Source organism: Lycorma delicatula, chromosome 2 (genome assembly GCF_047948215.1).
Source record: "Lycorma delicatula isolate Av1 chromosome 2, ASM4794821v1, whole genome shotgun sequence".
In the NCBI taxonomy this organism is placed as follows: Eukaryota; Metazoa; Arthropoda; class Insecta; order Hemiptera; family Fulgoridae; genus Lycorma; species Lycorma delicatula.
Window position 1 is genome coordinate 184,953,327 of NC_134456.1, and position 23,578 is coordinate 184,976,904.

The following is a 23,578-nucleotide window of genomic DNA, read 5'->3' on the forward strand; positions in this document are numbered from 1 at the left end:
AAATAAACTGCCCAAGCATTTTTCTGGATGCATCGGTAAAACCTTGATCAAACCAGCATCACAAATTACATGATTATAAAATAAAAAATAGATTTAATTAAAGTTTATTTTAATTATTTAAAATATAAACTCAAAGTAATTTTTATCTGTACAAAAATTATTTACAATTCAGAAAGCATTGATGAAAATTATTTGTATGCATTTGAAAAATATAGAAATTGAGGGTCTTTAATTACTATTTAAAACTTCATTGACGAAGTAGTATTGTTTCCGTAAAAGAAAATTTAGTAATTGTATCCTGTATAAATTGGTGGGAAGCTTATATGAATGGTTTGGTAATTTATTAAAAATGACTGGTATCATAATAAAGCCCTTTCTAGTAAGGCAAAATATTGTATTGCATAAGAACAGTTTTGTCAAGTTTGATAGAATAAACGACTGTTCCTTTTGGAATAATTACACATTCATAAATATAAAAACAGGAGGGTTAACATGTTAATTTTCTAAATATCAGTCTGCATGATTCATATTTATGCCAAACAATGTAGAAGTCTACTTTTGTTTTAAAAACTTTCTGATGAGCCCCAGGAGATAATGTTACACTTCAAAAAAATATATGATGCATAACAAAAATCTAATAATGATAGGTTTGTTTTATTAAGGCATTAAAAAAAATTATTTTGATTTTGTTGCGAACAAAATTATCTTGGAGAAATTTCTATTTATGGGCAAAGAACTTTTATCTGAAATGAGAATTCTATCAACATTATTAACAATGTTACATTTTCTTTCAAAGTACAATTCAATAGTTTTATCCATATTTAAAGTTACGTAGTTATAATCTGTCCAGTGAATAATTTTTTAAACTGCTAATGTAGAACTTTAGTCCTTTAAAAAAAATTATCTTCAGATATAGATAAAGTTGTATAATCTGTGAAGAAGGTACCAATGAATTGTTTTTGCATCAGTTGAGTAGATTTTAATTCAGACAGTTAATGTAATTTATTAAATTATATGGTTCAATCTAACAGCAACAATAATCTAATTTCTAATCGCTTTATTAACTGATGATAATCTCCCAACAGTTCGCTGAATTTCACCTAGATCACATCTTTTTTAGGTTAGAGCAAGCATTGTAAATCTTTACTCACAGTTTCCAGCAATTCTAATCAGAAGTTTTATTTATATTTAACTACTTCAGTAACTGTTTACCAATTTTAGGAATGCGTTATTACTTGCTAAGTTTACGCGTATTGTATATCGATTTAGGCACTATTTTCATGTAAATGCATTTTACGAACAGTGCAAAATATGCTCTGAATTTTTTGTCTCGTTTTGCATCACGTTTGCCTAATTGTTTACAAATTTGATATGTAATCTTAAAAATTGTGGCTCAAATTAAATATTTCAGTTGCATATGCCATCTTGATCCAACCTTTCAACTTATATTATTTGTTTCAGGTTACTGAACAAATTAATTAATGTAGCGAAGCTATTAGTGTTCAATTTTATACTGTAACTTTACGTGAAAAATTAAATGTTTTTCTCTTTTATGATTTTAGTGTCAGTAAATAGCTGTTTCATGTGTTGAATTTTATATATCGTTTTAAAGTTTTATATTTAGTGCTTAATCTTTTTACTGATAACTCTTTTCATTATTATTGACGACATATAGTAACAATAATCTTGTTTATATTCTATTATGTTTTCATTTTAAAAAATTATTGTATTTTAAAGTATAGTAATTTTTTCCGTCTGTTTGCAGGATATAAGATAACCTGATAAATAATTATCATAATTAATAATTGAATAGAAACAGCGGTAATTTACCTTTTGAGTAACGGCAAAATGACGTTACTTTTTTGTGAAATTAAAATATTGTAATAATCTGCTTTGATTTTTTTTTATGACTGTACACATTAAGAATGAATAATTTTTTTATTAACAAAACTAATTTAATCATTTTATTTTCAATAATTGCTTTTAATGAAGGATTTTTGTGTGGCTTTGATGCTGAAACTTATTTATTGTCTGAAATAAATGAATCTTTTGATGACTTTTCATCAATAGAATGTTATGTTGATGAGTATGTAACAAAGAAAATAGCAGAATATCAGCCAACAGTTAATAAGATTGTTAAATCTGTTACTGAAGGAAAATTTAAAGGAAAAGTTTATAACGAGCTTGGTAATTTCATTGATAAATTTGGTGGTAGATTGACTGGAACTCAAAACTTAGAAGATTCTATTGATTATATGTTGAATTTATTATCAAGTTATAATTTAGAAAATGTTCATGGTGAATCTGTTGTTGTGCCTCACTGGATAAGGTTGGTTATAATAGAAAATATTTGTTAATTTATTTTAAAGAAAAAGTCTAAATTGTGTTTACCATTTAAAGGTTTTTCTACAGTTATTAGCAAAGCTTTTCCCATAATAGAAGAAAATATGAAAGAAAAATGCATAATATTGGTATAAATTTTTATGTTAAGACAATGAAATACTTATAAAATTTCTTAGATGAATGTGTATATGTTGAGTAAAACTTTTGCCTTAAGATGTTATTTTAAGACAAGAAGTTATTTTTTATTACATAATAGATGAACAGTTAATTCTTCTTAGGACTGTCTTTTGTTAATAACAAATGGTATTATGAATTATTTGTTGTGAATTAAAAGGTTTTAGAAATTTTATAGAAAAGCTGTAAGAAAAACTGGGCTGGGAAACAAATTGATAAATGCATTTACAAAGTTTAAGAACACAAAACACTGGTATGAACTTGCTTTTAATAAACATTGCAGATAATGTAGTGAGATTGGAAGTAATTTTTTTAATATCATCCCCCAGTGATACTGTGCTTAGTCCAAAGTGAGTCAGTGGGGTTGACCTTAATTTACACCAGCTATCCAAATTAACAACAATCTTAATCCAACAACTTAAAACTAATTGTTAATTGGGAATAGGAATCTTACTTTTATTAAGTAATCCCCCTTCATAGAATTAAAAACAATTATAACCTTCTTTTTAAATATCAGAAGTACCAATGTGATGACTTACATAGTGAAATGGTACATTTGTGATATTTTTTATATATTACTTTATCTAGCAGGTTGGCATCAACCTGTACATCAAACTGTAATAATGCTGATAAATCTGTTCTATTTAGCCTCTGAAAATTAGCATAAAGAAATAAAAAAATCACATAATAAAGGGCTCTGTAGATGCATAGGAATTCCTCTGAGGAATAACTATTCAGACAGGCCTTGAGGATTTCCAATACATGTGTAAGTAGAAACTACAGTTCTAGTGGACTGTTAGTGCTTTCTAAGTGAAAATGAAAAATAATTTAATAATTTTGTGCAGGTCAACTGAAGCAGAGATCTTATCAAAATTTGAATCTGAGCCATGATTTTGGCTTGCAAAAAACAAGGAGTATCCTAACAGAACCAAAAAAGAGTCTGCCTACAAATGATAGAAATATTAACGATAGTCTTTTTTTTAATGATAGGTGTAAATTAACTAGATTTAATAAGTTTCTTTTTACATCCTCAAATAGATATGCCAATGTTTATGTATTTACTTTAATTCCAGAAAGCATGTTTACTAAGAAATATGTATTAGACAATTTTTTTTCACACATTTCATCACGCAAATTGAAAACAATTTGTTGCTAGTAAACATAAAAAAAACAGCCAGAACATAATCACCTTAAGCTGTGATATAATCTAAACTGACTAGGTGCACCAAGAGATTTTCTTGAGCGTGTTTGAGCAACAGGGAATTTAGGTTGGATCGAAAAATCCAAAAAGCCTAGCCAATGCAGTTGTTCCTCAGTGGCGCATCTGTGGGCCACTTAGTGTTATATGGTAATTTCCTCGTGACTATAACATATTCTCTACAAACCTATATCTTCCATTTCTTGTGTTTGTCTACCTTTACTTAAACATTTATAAATAGTTAATCTATACAGTATCTGCATATAGTTAATTATTTCATCAATAAATTATAAAGGATCAATCATTATTTGAGCTATTTGGTTACAAAACCACGTACTTCCTCCTGTTACATTTGTCAGAAAAGGAAGAATACTGCCTCATTCATTTTCTGTCATTTTATCAATATAATTTTTCTTGGTGTATACCAGCATGGTGAGATTTGCTAATTACAACAGATAATTATTGAATACTGCACCAACATTTTTAATAATTTGGCATTTGGAGATCTGGCTTTGATACCAACATATAGATTTACCTGTTTTTGTTTCCAACCTTATTGGAGAAATATGTTTTTGAAACTAAGATTTAACTTTTGTCTTGCCTTTGTAGGATATTCATACCAGTGTTGTGTTTAATGTTAAATAAATATATGACTAGTTTAATTAGTAAAATATAGGTTTAATATTATACAGATACAATAATAGCTTAATTCCTAACTAAAATTGAAGAAAAATGTTTTATGCATTAATTGCATAATTAGTGAAATAAAATAAATAAGCATGTAAATGTTCTTCAACTAAAATATCAATAACCATTTCACAGATTTCTTCATTAAAAGGAACTGTACTAAATGTTCTGCTTGGTTCAAAACTTCACTGTAATATTGGAGTTTGTCATTCTGCCAGTCTTTACCGTAGTGAGATTCTAACAACTATTTGACATCCTTTATTTTTTCCTTGCTAATATTATTTGAGTTATCAGCCTCAATAATATAATATCGTTTATATCAGTTACAGTTAGTCCACTTTTAGTTAAAACTTTAGCGTTATCACGATTTGTTTTGTAGTATAATTCTCCCCTTACAATTACATTCGGTTTAGTGCAAAGTCGTTCTAAAATAAATCTCTTACAAGCACTAGTTTTGTAATGCCATAATTCTAATTGCTTCCACACCCTATGTGCTTCATTCTTCCAGTCAGTAACTGCAAAGTTGTTGACAACAGTAGAATGATTTTCTATAATACCAAAGTATTTAGATCGATTAGCAATTACTTCAAAAGTTTTTGTATTTTTCTTAATAAGCTCAAAAACTCTGTCATAACCTCAATATTCAGTGGCATGCAGAGTTGTGATTGGTGGATCTAGATTTACTTGGTTTTGATTCCAGTGTTGTGTAGATTTACCCATGATGAAAGTAACAAGGTGTCGCACACCCAGCGTTGCGCAGTGGACGAAAAGGATTTTCGTCCCAAAATCCTTTTCCCGCCATGATGTTTAAATTCGTTTATGCGGTTAGCGCACAAACAGAAGCAAGACATCAATGCGATTTAAGGCAGAATTATCAAGGGGGGAGGAGACAATTCATCTATGCAAACATTTAATTTGTATAAATCATATAATTTTTTAGATTAATTAATTTTAGAACTTAAAATTTAATAATAATTGAAGATGAAGTCAATAAGTTCAGAGAAAATTTCATTCCACTGATAGATTAGCCAGTAATATATTCTTTTCATTTTTCCCGTACAGGCATTTGAATTCGAAATTTAATCATATTTATTTCATCAAAATTTAAATTCAGATAAAAAACACACTTTTGAACCTACCATGTTCAATTTTTATATTATCATGTGATTTTCCGCATTTTTGTAGCCACACACTTTGTAATGCTTCATTCTCCAGGAACGGAAAATATTTCACGTTCTTTTTCGCTGGCGAATCAGTTCTGCTCTAACAATTGGGGGAAATAACACGACGGCATATTTACATTTGTATCAGAATAAATTTGTATAAAAAAAAAAAAAACACTGTTTAAAAGCGAGTAGTTATAAAATCGTCAAGACAAACTATCCGTGTAAAAGCTAAAACAGAATTGTGTCTTCAGAGAGAAAATTCTTTTCTGCTTTGTACAGGTAAAAAAATGAGTCAGAGTTGTAAAACAAAACGGATTAAGATATCAAACCTGAATGCAGAACAATTGTTCTCTTTATTGCACGCGGTTTAAAATGGTTTACCTAGAAAATCCCTTGCATTTCATTTGACTCATTAGAAAAATATGTTTATTGAATATAAAATTATTTTTCACTAAACAACTTTTTATTTTATTTTTATTTCAGTATTATAAAGTAATATTCATTTTGGTATCCGTAAAAAAAATAAGTAATATCTCATTTTCCCGTGTAAATTAGATTATTAAAAGCAATTTCTTTCAAAAATTGTTTTGTGATAATATTTTAAATTAAACTAAAAAATCATCAGTTCCGAAGATTGACCAAAATAAATAATATCAGATCTTTAGTTATCAAATTTTGAAGTTGCACTTCATAAGATATGTCCCCTGTTTGTTTGTTTAGGTTTTCATTCATTATTTTGAATTTTATCTTAATTAACAATCAATTTCAATTCTCTTAAGAATCAATAGACTTGTATAAAATATTTATTTTTATTAAGGATTATTAAAAAAAAAATTTATTATATTTAATAAATATTCGATTGTTAGCTCGTTTAATCATTATCATGTAAAATTTTTGTACAACTAAAAACTTTTGTCCCAAAATCCCTTACTTATATGTTCAAATAACCCAGTAGAAAATAAGATTTTGGGACGAGCGTATACGCATGCGCGCCGAATACTGTGCGCAATGCTACACCTTGTTACTTTCATCATGGATTTACCTTTGTTTATTCCAGGTTCTTTTTTTAACTATTAAAAAGTATTTGATTTACCTGCATTTTAAACCAGATAAATTTACTACAGTGCAGATAATTAAGTTATGAATAAAAACATATGTTTAGTTAAGAATTACCTAAAATTGAAGATACTGGATTTGAAACCTAACGCCTCATTTGCAAATATTTAAAAAAAGTTACCTATAAGTTTCATAATTTGTTAACCCTACCATGTACTGAATGGCCCTCTGTCAGTATGTCAGGTTGTAGTTGTACAGTATACTCTGTCAGGAATGAGTAGATATTCTCTGTAATAGGTAAGAAAAGGTACTCCTCATATGTGCTAAGAAGGATCTAGGAAAACTGGAAGAAAACCTTACCAAAGCAGCTCCAGAAAAATAAAAAGAGAATGTGTTTGAAATTCATAGAAATAAATAAAAGTAATAGTAGGTAGATAAAATAAAAACCTATGATTCAAATATGTGATAATGGTAAAATTAAAAACTCAAAAACAGAATAAAATATTTTAAATTATTATTTAATTACTTATTATTTAAAAACCTAAAATTGACCTAGCCTAAGCAATCATGAAATGCAATAGAAAAATATTACATCAGATCACAATCAAAAATAGAGATGACTTCTGATTATAATAAATGTTTTGTACATGATTTTAATAAAGTAACTCATTCATGATGAGTTATAATTTAGCTATATGTTGCTACAGTTGTATTATAAAAATGACCCCAATAAACCGTAGTTACTAATTCATATTTTTGTTTTAAATCAGACTTTGTCATTCATTTTGCATTATTTTATTTTGATTTCAAAATGGTAGTTAAATTCTTGTCCTAACAATTCCAATAGTATTAAACTTAATACAAAATATCCATCACATCCTGAATGAATCTCTTATTGCACTTAAAAAATTGAAATTTAACTTAGCAGAATCAATAGAAAAAAAATTAGGTAAACACAATATAAACTTAATAAATGTTTATTTTTACATTATTTTGCTGATACCTAAGTTTGATTTTTAAAACATAACTGCTTTTTCCCTGTTTGGTTTAGAAAATGGATAAACACGATATAGATTTGTATGAGCATACATTTTTGGAATTTACATGTTATTTATACATTTTATACAGAATATATAGATGATTTTAATGGTATAATAACTATTTAAAGGCCAAATCCTTTTTTAGCAAAAATTATGGCTCTCCAAATAGAGGCAAGCTGATTTTGACAGAAGATATGTAAAAATAAAAATTGAAAATTTAGTAAATACATTACATCTAGCATTTAAGACAAATTAAATAACTATAAAAGTAATACATAAATAAAAAGGAAAAAAACGTTATAATAATAAAAAACTGTAATGTATGATTATGACAAGGACCTAAAAAGTTCCTTTTTCCACAATTTGAGGATATGATACTAAAGATAATAGAGAATTCCTGTAAATAACTGGGAATTTGTTATAAACTGAAATAATAAGCCATAAGAGTAATCTGCTTTACTTGAAACTATAAAAGATGATTATTAAACTGTAATAGAGCTTGAAACCTGCTTAAATAAAGGCTCCAATAAAATTTAACAAAATAAACCAAAACCTAGTTATCAATAATAAAAAAAAGATCTTTTAATATATTTATAATCATAAACATAAGAAATTTCATTGAAGACGAGATTTATTCTAGTTGTGAAAATGAATTGTATGTTACGCAGTAATAAAATTTGCTCTTGGTGGGGAGGTAGAATTTTTTTTAACATTATTTAATTTTATACTTTTATTTTATTTTCATGACTAATGTTATTTAAAAATTTAATTTTTTTGTGAGAGAATTGATGATTGAAGTATCTCCAAAAAGTTTTTTGTCAAAATAAAATGAAAAGATATAAAGAAAATCTTCGTTAAACTTCACTACATTCATTAATTTGGATAGTATAAGATAAAAAGCATTATTTTCTTAATAAGATATTCAACAAAAACTGATTTTTAAAGTAGGTAGTCATATGTAATTAAATAAATTATTATTAATGAATAAACAATCATTGATGTGTTAACTATTGGTTTCAATTTTTCTTACAGAGGAAGAGAATCCGCAGCATTAATTTTGCCTAGACCCCAAAAGATGCATATAACTGGTCTAGGTGGAAGTATTTCTACACCACCAGAAGGTATCGTTGCTGAAGCTATAGTTGTGAATACATTTGATGAATTATACAGAAGGGCTGAAGAAGTAAGAAAAGTGTTTTTATTTTTTTTTCTTAAAAAGATACTTTGACAAAGAAATAATCATATAGGTTTGATAAGCATTTAGCACAATTGTCAGCTGGTGTTATGATGTTGCAAGAACCAGATTCAAACTTAATTAATGGTAAAGTTACATTTAATTGAATTTTAAAAGTTAAACTAGTGTAATTGATCAGTAGGATTTAATATCATTTACTATCAAACTGAGTTTATGTAATACCAACTGTGAAAAAATGAGCTTATAGATTACAAGAAGCAGTATTAAATTTTAAAAAATTAAAAAAGTGTAAATAATAATTTAAAATTTACTTATCAGCATGACAAAATGCAAGTAACATTTAGAAATTATAAATGATTTTCTTTTAAAATATGTGAAAATTGTTTTTTCAAAGGATGTACCAAAACTAATTACGAGTTCTTCCTTTGGTGACTGAGCAATAGCATTGTTGCTAATGATACTTGGAAATGACGTAAGTTATGAAACTCTTTAAATGTAATTAAATAATACATGTATGTCTTAATTTATTCTTAGTAAGAGGTAAAATTGTCTTACTTTTGAAAAAGATTAATTGTTTTACATAATATTATTTTACCGCCACTTTTTGGAATAGCCAAAAAGTGGCGGTAAAATAATACTATTTGTTATTATATAAAACAATTAATCTTAGCGTTTAATCTATGATGTGCTCATTTAATATGTTGATTTTGTAAAATTAAGTGTCTTGATAAATTTCATATTGTTTATTTTCCAGAGTTCTTAGTTTTTAGTGCACTGTATGTAAAACTTCATGTAATGTAAATTTATTGATCTTAAATCAACAATTAACATTTCATGAACTGTTTTCAATTCTCTGTACACTGTATGATTTTTCTTTTATTCTTATTTCTTTTTCGTTTCCTTTGACTCATGAAATAAAACTGCATAAAAATTATTATGATTATTCATGATTTAAACTTATAATATTTTACAGGCAAAAGGTAAAATTGTGGTTTACAATCAAAAGCAAACCTCATATCTTGATTCAGTAAAATACAGAATAGCTGGTGCTGTAGAAGCTGCTAAAGTGGGAGCAGTTGCATCATTAGTACGTTCTATTGGTTATTTTTCGATAAATACTCCACATGCAGGTCAACAGCAGTATAATGATAATGTGAAGAAAATACCAACTGCAAGTATAACTATTGAAGATGCACATATGCTACAGCGAATGAGTAAAAGAGGTAGTTTTTTATTATCACCCATTAGATTTTTTCATAATTATTTAATGTAAGTGAAAATAATTAAAACATTAGTTTTAATATTTTGCATAAAAAAAAATTGAAATATTAATTTAATTTTTTTACATAAAAAGGGTAATGATTGATCTGTGTGCAAGTTACTCTGATATTACAAACAAAATTTGTTAAAAGTTCTTAATGGATTATTGTTTTTTTTAGGCAGATTGCTCCCTTAGTAGGGGTCAAATTGTCTTACTCTTGAAAAAAATTACACAAAACAGTAAGCCACTTTTTGGAATAGCATTTTTTTCTAAAAAAGAAGCAGATGTCTAGAGAAATCATAATTTTTATTCTAAAGTGTAATAGAATTTCTGAACATATGTTTAAGAATACTTTAAACCTTAATAGTATAACTGTAAAAAATAATAAATTGAACAAAATGAACAAATTTTAAATAGTAATTTCTGTAATAGTAAATTATTAAATAGTACTCACTATTTAATAACTAATCATTAATTATTAGCAATAGATACCAAATTATAAAAGAATATACAAGTATTATGAACAAATTAATTAAATACAGCTGGCAGCAGTATTACAGAACTTAGCAGTCATTTTAATGGAGCTTAAGATTAAATCATTTTCCAGTAATAAAATTCAAAATTGTTATCACCAGTATGATCTAACTTATTTTCTTATTTATTTTCTAATAAAGAATGTAATAATAAACCTTTTATTATATAATACTTTTTAAATTAACCTAAAATCTGTCATCTGGTAAAGTGTCCATTTAAAGGTGCCATAAAGTGTAATATTTTTTTTTTAAGGATGAAAAACACTTTAAATTTTTTAAAAAGTGTAGTAAAAAAAGATCTCTGATATAAGTAGTTTACTCTGCTAATGTGATAAATTGTGTAAACTACAACCACCCTAACAACACCACATTTAGAAAAATTAAAAAACATTTCACTTAAATAGGTTGGGAAGAGTTTTTAAAACTTTCAGGATGGAATGAATTACCTATAGAAAAATTTTCTTTTGCAATAAGCCCTCGTTTAAAGAAATTAAAAATTATCGTTATAAGCCAATAAATTAAATATTCAAAAGTTAGAACAATTTAAAAAAAATAAAATATTAAGGTAGGGTTTCATAAAAAATGTTCATATAGCCCAGCCTACTTTAAAATGTAACACCAAATTAAAATAACATAAATTAAATTTTGAAAACTGTTGGGATTTGAATGTAACTGGGAAGTTCTCTTGAATTTGTTTTTTTTCTGGAGCATACAATTTGAAGACTGCTAGTTTCATAAAATTGGCAGATTTTTACAGTTGAAGGGACTACTTTTGACTTGCATTTTAAAAGAAGTCATATTGTCACCACAAAATTTTATAAATGGGCTACTGCAGTAGTCCATTTATAAAAATGGACTTATAAAACTTTTAACAAGTTTTATCTTTTTCTCTGTAGTTTGGTTAGTCCTCCAACTCCATTTGATTATGAATTACTACAAAATGATTATAATTTTCATTTGCTACAGAAGTTCTTTATAAATAATGAATTATAGAAGGTCTGTAATAAATTAAATTAGTTGTAACTTAAGGTAATATATCATATAAGATAAAAATATGTTTGTAGTAATAATATTTTAGAATGCCTTTACATTTATTTGTAAAAGTTCTCAAAGTAATTAACATTCGCAGGTGGTAAAATAGTAATTCGTTTATATATGGAAGCTCGTTCTGAAGAAAATAAAACTTCAAGAAATATTTTAGCACAAATAGGTGGTACACAAAAACAAAAAAACGTTGTGTTACTGTCTGGTCATATAGACAGCTGGGATAATGGTCGAGGTGCTCTGGATGATGGAGCTGGATCTTTTGTTTCTTGGTTTAGTGTTGCTCTGTTAAAAAGTCTTGAATTACGACCCCAACGAACTGTCAGGTAATATATTAAATCTTACTTGAAAGTTAAAAAAGTGTTTTCTTTATTAATTACATTGATAAATTGTTAGGAACTTATTAGTTAATTTTGATTAATACATTTTTATAAACGTTGTACATTTTATTAGTACATTTATATAAAATTGGAATTATTCTATTCCTATCTGGTTAAAGTTTTTATAATGTTACTTCAATCATGTATTGCAACAACTAAATAAGTTGTTGCCAGTAAAGAATTAAATTTCAAAATTCTAGAAAAATTACAAAAATAAAAACATCTAAAATAGAATATTTTGTATGTATTTATATTGTTTTAATTACTAATCATATGACCGCAGTATCTGTAATTATGAATTAGAAAAAATAAATTTAGATTTTATTTTAAATTTAAATTATCCATAAAAAATCACCTGGCAGTTAAAAAAATATTTATTTTTATTAATTTTATTTTTTATAATGTAAAAAATTATTATATTCACATGTTTCTGCAGTTGGTACATGATTTTAAATCAAAATCTATTGATTTATTTTTAAAAATTAACTATCAATTAAAAGTATGTCAATATTAGAATAACAAAAATCTGGTATGAAAATGCATTGTATGCAATAAAATGAAACTGAATATTGTCCCTGCAGCACCAGTAGTCAATCCTTAAAAGAAAGTCTAATAAGACATAACAATCAGCATTTCAATTAGATCCTCTAAAGATCAGATTAAAATTTTCTACTTTCCTTTAAATTAATTGGCAACCTATTATAACATCTGATACTGATGAAAGTAGGACTTATTTTGAAAACAGCAGATATATGTAGAGGTACTGTATTCCCTTGACCAAATTGTGAATATATATGCGGTAGTACATATTGTTTTAAAATATTATTATTTGAAATAAAAATGAAATTTTCAGAATACATAGACTAAAGTAAATAAAATTTTGTTTAACTACAGTCCTCTGTTAGAAGTCATACTAAAACACTAAAAATTCTTTTACACATTAAACATTTTTCCCACCCTGATGCAGCTTCCCACAAAATAATTCCATGAGACAGTAAAGAGAAAAAAAGTAAAATAATTATAATCAGTCTTGTTTTTAATGTCAACAGCAATATGCATTACTCCCACCTGAAAACAAGATGAACTAATAAGTCAACTATAGATTTATTCATCTTTTCAACTATGAAATTACACATCTTAACATAATATTTTCTCTGAGGCATGATTTCTCTGAAAGTAATGATGTCATTATACTGTTAATTTCTGTGTTTTAAATTATTTTTATTAAGAGTAATGATGCCTATAAGTGGAGCGATTGAAGTTGTCACAACTATCACTTGCAAGGCTTGCAAAGCATATCGAAAGACATGGCTTGCTGATGCACAGCCCACTCATTTCAATGAAATTACAGGAGACCAATTCTCTCCTCACCTTTCCTTAGTCAGCCTGTTAATGGGATAGACGTTATTGTGAATGGTTATCCAATTTTCATGAATAACTTCTGTCTTAACATATTACCAAATGCCATTACGTTGGTATTAAGTAAAATTATTTTATTATTATTGTTATGCCCTCTGGGGAGCACATTAATGAATCCTTTATTTCAAAACCCTTGAATGAGTAAGAGAGTGAGCAAGCAATGTACTTCTCCTTTTGCTTCCAATATCTTTTCATACAGTTTTTCATCTGTCGAGACCTGGTTGCCCTTATTTCTTCTGTGTAATTATGTTGTATATCTCTTTTTTAGCGGGAGTCAGATGAATTTTCCTTTAGGATTCTCTTGTCTTCCCTTCCCAGAATCATTTCTTTCAGTTTGTAATTCTTGATTTTATTGAAAATTTGTTTTGTCGGTTTGGTCTCTGGTATGTGTAATATTTGTCCATAATATGCTAGTCTTCGTTTTCTCATAGTTTGGATGATTGATTCTGATGTCATGTAGAGAATCTTGTTGGGAAATATCCATTTTCTTCGGGTTTGGTTATGAGAACTCTTATTATCAGTTATTTGCAGTTTATCAGTTATGGATTTAAAGTTTAGATTGTACAGGGTTTCACAAGGAAGTCGCAGTAGTGACTAAAGGTTTTTCAACTGTATTGTCTTAATCCTTGGGCTTTCTTAAATTTGATTGTTCTATTCTCAATTGTTGTTTTTTCTTTAAAGTTTCAAGTTATTATTTTGCATTTTGTATTTAAATTTGTCAACTATTTTTAATTTCTTGTTATTATTTAGTAGGAGGACTGGAGATTCTGTTTTAAAAATGGTTACAACTTCTGTTTTTTCTAATGAGATCAGTAATCCAACCTTTGCTATTTTTTCCAGTTCTTCAGTTAGTGTTTTGAGTTTGTTCTATGTTGTTGCAAACAGAACAAGATCATCAGTAAATGCAAGGCTATTAAGATTGATATTAGTACCAGTAGTTGACCTGCACTTTTTAGTCCATTCTCAGTCATTCTAGTCATGAACTTTTCCAGGCGCAATAAAACAGTAAAGGGGTGTCCAACCCCCTGTTGAAGTCCTGGTTTTATTTTGAAGTTCAGAAATTTTGGTCCTAAATTTCTCTTTTGAAATTTTAAGGGTTGTCCCTGTCCCAATTAGCTTTTTTAACTTCTGGTGTAGACCAAATTCTTTAAGGATTTTTAGAAGGGATTCTTGGTGGAACAATCTTCTTGAAGTTTAACCAGTGATTTTTCTCTCATTCTATAATATTTCATTATCCATTTCAAGCAAACTGATGATTTGATCTGGACAATTCTTCTTGGTCTAAATTCTCCTTGGTATTCCCAGTTCTTCATAATTGGTTTTGTATGCAGATTAAGAGAATTTTAGAGAAAAGTTTGCAAGTGACATCTAACAAGGAGATTCCTCTGTAGTTGTTCAGATCTGTCTTTTCTCTTTTTTTTGTGTAAGGGATGGATGACCACAGGATTCGTTTCTTTTGGGAGTTTCTCAATACTCCAAATATCAATTTTATGTTTATGTAAATTTTTTTTAGTTTGTATATTATCATTTTTCCTTAGTTCTGCAACAAGTTGGTTCTCCCTGAATGCGTTATAGTTTTTAAGGGATTTTAGGGCATATTCTACATCTTGAAATGTAGGGATGTTACATTATCTAGTGGAGTTTTATTTTGATCCTTTTCATTCACTTTTAATGCCTTAGGTTCTTTGCAGTTTAGAATGTTGTTGAAGTAATCGGCTTGTATTTTTTCTTTGCCTTGATTATTGTGGGCTGTTTTTCCATTTTTATCTTTAAGCATTATGGTAGGTTGGTTTAAATTTAGAAAGGTGTTGCTTAAATGTTTTGTAGTAATCCCGTTGGTGTTTATTGTAAATTTTTTTATAGCTTGAAGAATTTCTTTTTGGTGGTTCCTTTGTTGTCTTCTGATCTCTTTGGCTGTTTCTGTCCTGATTTTCAGAAGTTCCTTTCTTAATTTATTTATTTTCTTCTACTGATCATTAAGCTAGTCTTCTCTGTATTTCTAAGTTGATGGTAGTACGAGTGGTAAATGTCGTGCAGGACCCTGCGATGGAGCTGAGTGGGAGTAGGAGGTCTGTCCACCTCTCCCTTGTAGATTGGTTCTACAAGGGACTTCTTCTTCTGGGCTGGGACTATTCTTCATTAAAATTATTTTATTAGTATAAAGTTCAAAGAAAATGATCCACATAATACAATAATTTTACTTGTCACCCAGCCACCAATCTTATGACGGATTCAAATCAACTAACAACACATACTGACATTGAAATCCAAAAATCTAACAAGCCACTGGTACATTTAACTACTAAATGAGATACGCAACTGTTTGCAAAACAGTCAGACAGATGCTCTAGATAGCTGAAGGCTAACAGAAAATAATATAGGCCAAAACATCACCAAATTTTTCCAATTTTACTTTTTAGAAAGGGCCTATAAAACAAAAGGAAAGCACTTAGTTTTAAGTACTTTTACAAGACCCTTGGTGTTGTGGAATTATAATAATAAATTAATAATGTGCCAGTCAACCAATGATGAGTTTATTAAAATTGAAATCAGTTTTCTTATAGATTCATATAATTGCTTATGTTTTCTTTTTTATAACATTGAGGCACTTTCATGTACGCTTCATTCAAAATGAAATGAATTCTTAATTCACATTGGAATATAATTATACATTACATAGTTCAGATCAGAAATGGTTAGGTTTACAATAAAACTAAACAAACTGGAACAACTGGAACTGCAGTTCCAGTAAGAACAATCCTGTTTTCCCTGGAAATATCAAGAAAAACCATGAAAAACCCTTGGATCAGCACAACATTACAAAGTGTATCATCATAAATAAAAAAGAGCAATGGTTATACATACAGTAGTGTACAAATTAATTTAAACATACAAGAGTTACTTTTTTTTAAATAAAAAGTAACTTTATTTAGAAAAAAAAATCATGTCTGTTTGCGAATAACTAGTAATTAATTAGTGAAGTGAATAAACTATGCTTTTTACTTTAAAGTAAATACTGGATAAGTAAAGTAAACCCTTGAGACTAATAACCTTTTACTAATACTTATAAGTAAACACTTGTAACATTTGTAGTTGTCCAAGTATTTGCGAGTAGTTTTCCCATTTTGCTTTTACTTATCGAGTATTCTCTTTACTTATCAAGTAAACACTTATATGATTCGTATCCTGTACATCATCATGTTCAGACACTTTTGTCAATACATCAAATGTTTCTTATGTTTTAATCAATCCAGCACCGTTTGCATACCAGTCTTTTAGAAAAAATCATCATGTCTAGTGAAGAGACTAATTTCGAAGTACAAGAACCAGTAGAGCCATCTGCGTCAGAAAGTAGCAGAATGTATTTGGTAAATATTCTTAAAGACAACACCGTTGTTTTAGACCGGTCTACGAGTTATAAAAGAATTGCTGCCAAAGAAAAAGCATAGAACACTATTCAGAAGGAATATCAGAAAAGTGCGGGGAAGTCAATTACAGTAGAAAAACTAAAAAAAATGTTAAATAACATGAAAACATTTTCTTAAAAAGAAAACTGACAAAAATAAAAGTGGGAATAGAGCAGTGAAATTACTAAAATGGGAATCAAACCTCCTTGAGTTACTTGAAATTCAAGAAAATCCTGTATTGCATCAGATACCGGGAACAACCAATGTAGGAGTTGAAAATAGGATTCAAGAAGATACCCCAGTCTACTAACAAAATCACTAACAAGTCATCAGACGAAAATCATTAAAATCAGGACAGCTTGAAAAGCATAAAAAAGAGAGACAACATTGGGACACTGATGAAACAGCCGATCTATCAACCACTGATCTTCAACGACTCGTTCTCAATGAGCAGCTGAAACTTCCAAGAATGCAGATGAAGAGAGAGGAAATAAAAATTAAGTCAGAGAAGACAAAACTGGAACAAGAGAAAATTAAATTACGTCAGCTGCAATCATCTTCAACAGAACGGTGCGAAGTTAATGAAGAGAACAGAGATTTTGATCTCAGCCAATACATATTGTTGAAGTAATCCTAATTTTGTATTTCTTTAAAAAAAATTATTTATTTAATTTTGTATATGTAAGCCTTAATAAAATAAAATAAAAACCTATAACTTCCAAAAAATAAAAAATAAAAATCCATTTATGCTTGCGGGGGCCGTGTGCGTATGTGTGTTAACACGTGCTCATTCATTCACGTGCGCACATGCAGGCACACACACCAGTATAAAATAGAAATATCCACTATAAATGATTAATTTTGTTTTTTCTCTTTATTTATTTTTCTCCTGTTATTTATACTTATTACATTTTTTTATGTACAAAATGAGGTAAGGAAAAGAATAACAAATTTATAATAATAATAATAATAAATTTTATAAAAGTTTTTAATAAATGATAAATATAAAAAATTGATAAAATAAGGAGTTTATTCCAAATCAATTTTCCAACAACAAAGCCACGATTTCATTTCTTCTTGCCTGCCCTCTGAGATGAATTCCATCCTCTTCAAGTTCTTCTGGTTCTTCATTTTCATCCTTTTCTCTTTCATAATTGATATTTTCTTCTAACTCACCATATTCGTCATTTAAATGTTTCGTAACATTGTGTAAAACAGAACATGCCTCAAATACTTTTGGAATTTTTCCCAATTTTACACGAACAAGATTCGCCAATATCGGGAACCGTTTCTTAAGCTGACCAAAAATGCATTCAATAACAACTCTTTCTTTAGAATGTTGTTTATTGAACACTTCTTCCTGCCTGTTTCCCGCTGGTTTAAAAGGTGTTATTAACCATGGGGCAATTCCGTACCCACTGTCCCCCAAAAGGCATACCGTACCATTAAATTTACCAATGGTTTGGCAAACACTGCTCCGTCTCCAAATGCGACTGTAATGGGAGCTAACCGGCCAAGAAGCAATCAAAGCTAGTTATTTTTTCAGTGGAATCACATGTTACCTGAACGTTGATGCTGGGATACTTCTTACGGTTTATGTAACAGTCTCCGTAGCGTGCTGGTTTATTTATTTCTAAGTGCGTGCAATCCACAGCACGTATTACGCTCAGCATTTTAAATCGAGAACTCCTTTTTCTCTTGGCTTCATTTAACTCATGAGCATTCAGTGGAAAATGAATCCACTCAGATGCCTTTTCATTTATTTTGTTCAGAACGTATTTGAAAGTTTTGCATACTGTAGAACGGTCAATCCCGAAGTCTTCACTGACACCGTTTTAAAATCCAGGGTCTGAAATGCTGCAAAGATACTGTCTCTGTCTTTGTCTCTGTCTCTGCCTCCATCTTCTGTTGCGATGACAGAGCTCCTCCTCGCTTTTCATTACTTTCTTCCAAAAAAGCGTTCGTCAAAAATTCAACTGATTTTTTGTAAAAGGAATTAGTTCTTCATATCTTCTTCGACTCGATGCTCGCCTTTCTTTGTAAGTTTTTGATTGACGAATGTTGACAAAGGCAGCCATATCAAGTATAAAATTTAAATGAAAGTTTGATGAGGTTACTAAATAGCTACCTTGAAATTCTACCAGTAAATACTTGAATACTCTTCTGAACTTAGGATTTTATTCACTCGTTTTAAGTAAAGTCTGACCGGAATCAGTAATTCCATGTAGTTACAAGTAAATGCTTGATAAGTAAAGGTTATTCACTTCCCTGTTTTACAAGTAAAGTGAATACTTGTCAAGTATTTGGTTTACTGTTGTTTATTCACAGAACTGCAAGTAAACACTTGTATATTGCAAGTAAAAGTAAATACTGGTTTTTATTCACTTCACTAAATATGTCTTCCTTTATTCTTACACATACATGATTTGGCATTGATTCAACAAGTGTGCAACACATTCTTTTAACTTTTCATCATGAAACCATATTGATATTATTGCTTTAATGAGTCAATTTTGTGGTAAAATTAATTTTTGTCATTTTTTGACTATTGTTCAAAGATTTTCAATTTAAGTCTGGGGAGTTGCCTGACCATGGGAACACTTTGTTTTGTTCTTTGAAAAAATTTTTCGCTTTTTTGGCAGTATGGCATGGCGCCAAATCGTGTTTGAACAGTCTTGTGGGAATTTGTTTTGAAGTTATGTAACAACCCTTTGCTTCAGATTCTTGATGTATCCATACCATCTACTGTAAGTAATGAACAAGAGCCTTCAAATGTGAAACAACCTAAAAACATTTTCTGGGATTGTTAACTGGTTGTTGGATATGAGCCAGTGATTTATTTTCATTGGATGCTTTTCTAACTATGGAACCCTTGAATATAAAAATGTGACTCATCAGTAATCATAAGATTTTTCCAATCTTTTTTGGTTCAGTTAGCATAAGCTTTGGCCCAAAAGAGCCTTTTTTTGCACATTGTTGGTGTTAAAAGCTACTTTTTAGCTGGCTGTTGGTGTCTAACAGTTGTCATGTGTAAATTTGTTCGACTGGCTACTAATTCTCAATTTGAGTCAACAGTAGACAATTTTGGATTGAGTTTACTTTTTCTCACTAATAATTGAACCTATTTTGAAGTAGGGTTTTCTTTTACGGCCTTATTTCCCTTTGAGGTGAAAAGGAATGAGTAAGTGTTTTGAAATGTTACTCCCTGTCCCTAGTCCTACAGCACATTCAGAAGCTATTGACAATGTGTCATACTGATTATGGTCAGAAAGATAAACAATTTTTGAACACTTTCTTTCTTTACATTATTATATATTCAGCACAGGACAAAAAATACAAAAATATAATTTTGTACTAAAAGTGAAATAAACTTTCACAAAACACTATTTATAACATGAAAATTGCTAAATAACCAAAGAACTATAACCTCACATTAGATAGATACTTAAGGAATGGGTGTGGTCTAGCAGTGTAGCAACAAGGAATAAACAAAAAATTCCCTTCGTTTGGATTAGTTTGCATGTTGCTGTAGTTAATATTAATACATAAGTCATTCATTATGAAATAAATGGTGATGAAACTTGGAGAATATACCTAATAAATTAATGGTAGGTATATAATAAAATAATAAACAGCATTAATTACTAAATACTTATGTACATTTTGTTTTACAAGTATTCAAAAAAATTACGATATCCAGTTAGCATTATTTAAACATAGTAATAAAAATTATCATTAAGCATAAACAAAGTAATATTGTTTATGTAAAAAAATCTTTTAATATAATTTTTAAAATAGATAGTTCTTTATTAATAGAACAAACATTCTAACAGAATATAATATAGGTTATAGATATAAAATCTTATCCAGGAACGTTTATTGAAATCTGTTTTACATCATTATGATGCAATGTGTAATTAAAAAATTAATTTCATAAACAAAATTACCTATTAAATGAAATGAATTTGTATTCAGAAAGTAGTTATACAATTAAACATTATGTTCTGTGTTTTTGCGTATTAAGCTTTTGAATTTATTTATCTTTTGTTATGAGCATTAGTGATAATTTTGTAGGGTTGCTCTCTGGACTGGAGAAGAACAAGGACTTTATGGAGTCAAGCAATATGCAAAGGATCATGAAGATGAGCTTAAAAATTTTAGTATGGTTATGGAATCTGATGAAGGTACATTTAACCCTCAAGGAGTAAAGTTTACTGGCTCAGCCGATGCAGCTTGTATTGTTAGGGAAGTAACTAAGTAAGGGTCGAGTTATTTATTCATCAGTACATTTAAATTGCTTTTTTTCTTAAACTTATAAAACACTAAATAATTCTTAAATAATTCAGTGACAATCACATGTTGTTACTGGCTGATGAGCATTCTGTTCAATTTGAGGTTTTATCCTATCTTTAACTTTATTATTGAGATTTAATGTTTGATATCTGAAATTTTAACGCATTCAATATATTTTTATTAATTTATTTTGATGTATTTTAATATTTTAGTAAAATTTAAATTGTCTCTAAAGTAATGATTAAAAAATAGCCAATTTGTGATTACAACAATTTTTATATTTACATAATGAAACCTCCCCTCACAAAAAAAATATGAAAGAAATTGCCCAGTATATCTTGTATGAACTGTAATATTTCTCTGTATTGACATAGTTCAGAAGATTAATGCTTTACTTTCTCATGCGGAAGATAGACAGTTCATGGTTCAGCCAGATCAATAATGTTTAAGCTTGATTAAAGCTAGAATCCTTGATTCTGACTCTTGATCGCCATTCTCTCTCATCCTAACATTCCCATTTTGTTTTGTTAACCGAACATATTAGGTCTTCCCAACTCAATAATAATAATAATAATAAGTCAACAAGCTACAGGTTCACTGATTACAATGGCTAAGATATGCTTCTGTCTATAAATTCTAAATCAAGAAAGCTATAATATATAATCTGGAGAGTTGCAAAATATTATAAAAATTGATTAATATTTAACTGGAATAAACACAAAATATAAAAATAAAATTGGAAACTATAAAATTTACAGAATTATGACTTACTTCTACAATAAAATAATGACATAATAAAAAAAAGTAATTTACCTAAAAAAAAAAAAACACAAAAAAGTTATGAAATTAAAAAACAACTGAAAATAACAGAGGTGGTTTCTAGCTACAGAATACAGTTTTTATTTTTGCGATAATCTTGTTTTTATTCTTTTGATAAATATCTGCACTTGGAAAAAAATACATTAAAACTCACATTAATAACATAAGTATAAAATTATTTTAAGATTATGTACTGACATATTGCTTAAAAATATGTTGAGAAAATTATTTATTTAATTATTCACTTAATAATAATAAGACTCCTGTAACGCTCAGTTATTTTTTTACTGAGATGAGTGAATTTTGTAGCAAGTGAGAAGTAATGCATGCTGGGTTTTGAACAGAGCTTGACTGTGGAGGTCAGTGGAATTATGATTAAAATTAAAGCAGTTATCATATTTTTCACCAATCATTAATATTGGGTTAATGTTATTTTATGTAAATATTGATGTTTTAAGTAATATTTATAAAAATTATCTGATTTTCAGACTGATGAAACCAATTAATGCTACACAGTTTCAGAATGGCAAAACTGTTAGCTCTGATATTACTGTACTCACAAAACTTGGAATACCTGGAGCTACTGTGCTTAATAACAATACCATGTATACTTGGTTTCATCATACTAGTGGAGATACAATGTCAGTTCTTAATTCAGATGATCTGGACAAAAATGTTGCTATGTACGCATCTTTAGCTTATGTAATTGCAGATATGCCTGTAGAGCTTCCTAAACGGAAACAGTAGTTTATATAGTTATTAACTCTCAAACTCTTATTTTCATTATTATTTTGTCCGTAACTAAGTTCAACCTGTTTAATTTTGTAAATATAATTAATAATTTTTGTTTCTCTAGTATTGTTATTTTAAATATAATGTTTTACATATTTACCCTCTCCCCCTGTTGTAATTAATTGCTTATTCAAAATTTTTAGTTAATTTTTTCCAAATGATACAATTACTTTCTTGTTACAGTTTTTCTGTTAATTTTTCACAAAAATTTTGTAAATATTTTTTGAATTTTACATTCATCATTCTGAAAAACTTGTTTAATTTAAATAACTGTTGGAATAATTAGTGACTCCTGTCATTTAAGAAAATGGAAAATTGTTAACACCATATTCAACATCTAGATTTTCTCTAAAAGGATTCAACCTTTCCTAGATCTTTTTAGTCTCTTCTTTTTTTAGAGATTCGGATCCTTTATTGAATAGAGAAAAAATTTTGAATATATTAATAAAGGTACAATAATAAAATATAAAAGTTTCTATTTAGGTTTACACAAGACACATTTGTTCAACATCATAATAAAATGTGAATGAAGTATTTCTTATTAAAATTAAAATGAAAAAGGTAATAACAACCTAAAAAACCACATTTGATAAATTTAATTAATTTCACATTAATTTTAACAGTTTGAAGTTAGTCTCAAGTTAATGAACACTTACAATAAATTACTAATTTCTTGTTTGGTGCTTATTTCATTGTCAAATTTAAAGAAAACTTTAAAAAAGTGTACTGTCTTTACTGTTTAGTACACTTTTAAAGTCAGTTTTTATTTGT

General features: G+C 28.3%; 2 protein-coding genes across 2 annotated transcripts in view; one reads left to right on the forward strand and one right to left on the reverse strand.

Moving 5' to 3' along the window:
- Positions 1-23,578, reverse strand: part of LOC142320333 (hemocyte protein-glutamine gamma-glutamyltransferase-like) — a 120,315-nt gene that overhangs the window by 93,022 nt on the left and 3,715 nt on the right. The gene's annotated exons all lie outside the window — the stretch shown is intronic.
- Positions 1,926-22,762, forward strand: LOC142320011 (carboxypeptidase Q-like). Its single transcript, XM_075357691.1, has 6 exons — positions 1,926-2,329; positions 8,697-8,847; positions 9,833-10,082; positions 11,783-12,023; positions 20,978-21,160; positions 22,504-22,762. The coding sequence occupies exons 1-6, from the start codon at positions 1,926-1,928 to the stop codon at positions 22,760-22,762; spliced, it is 1,488 nt and encodes a 495-aa protein (XP_075213806.1).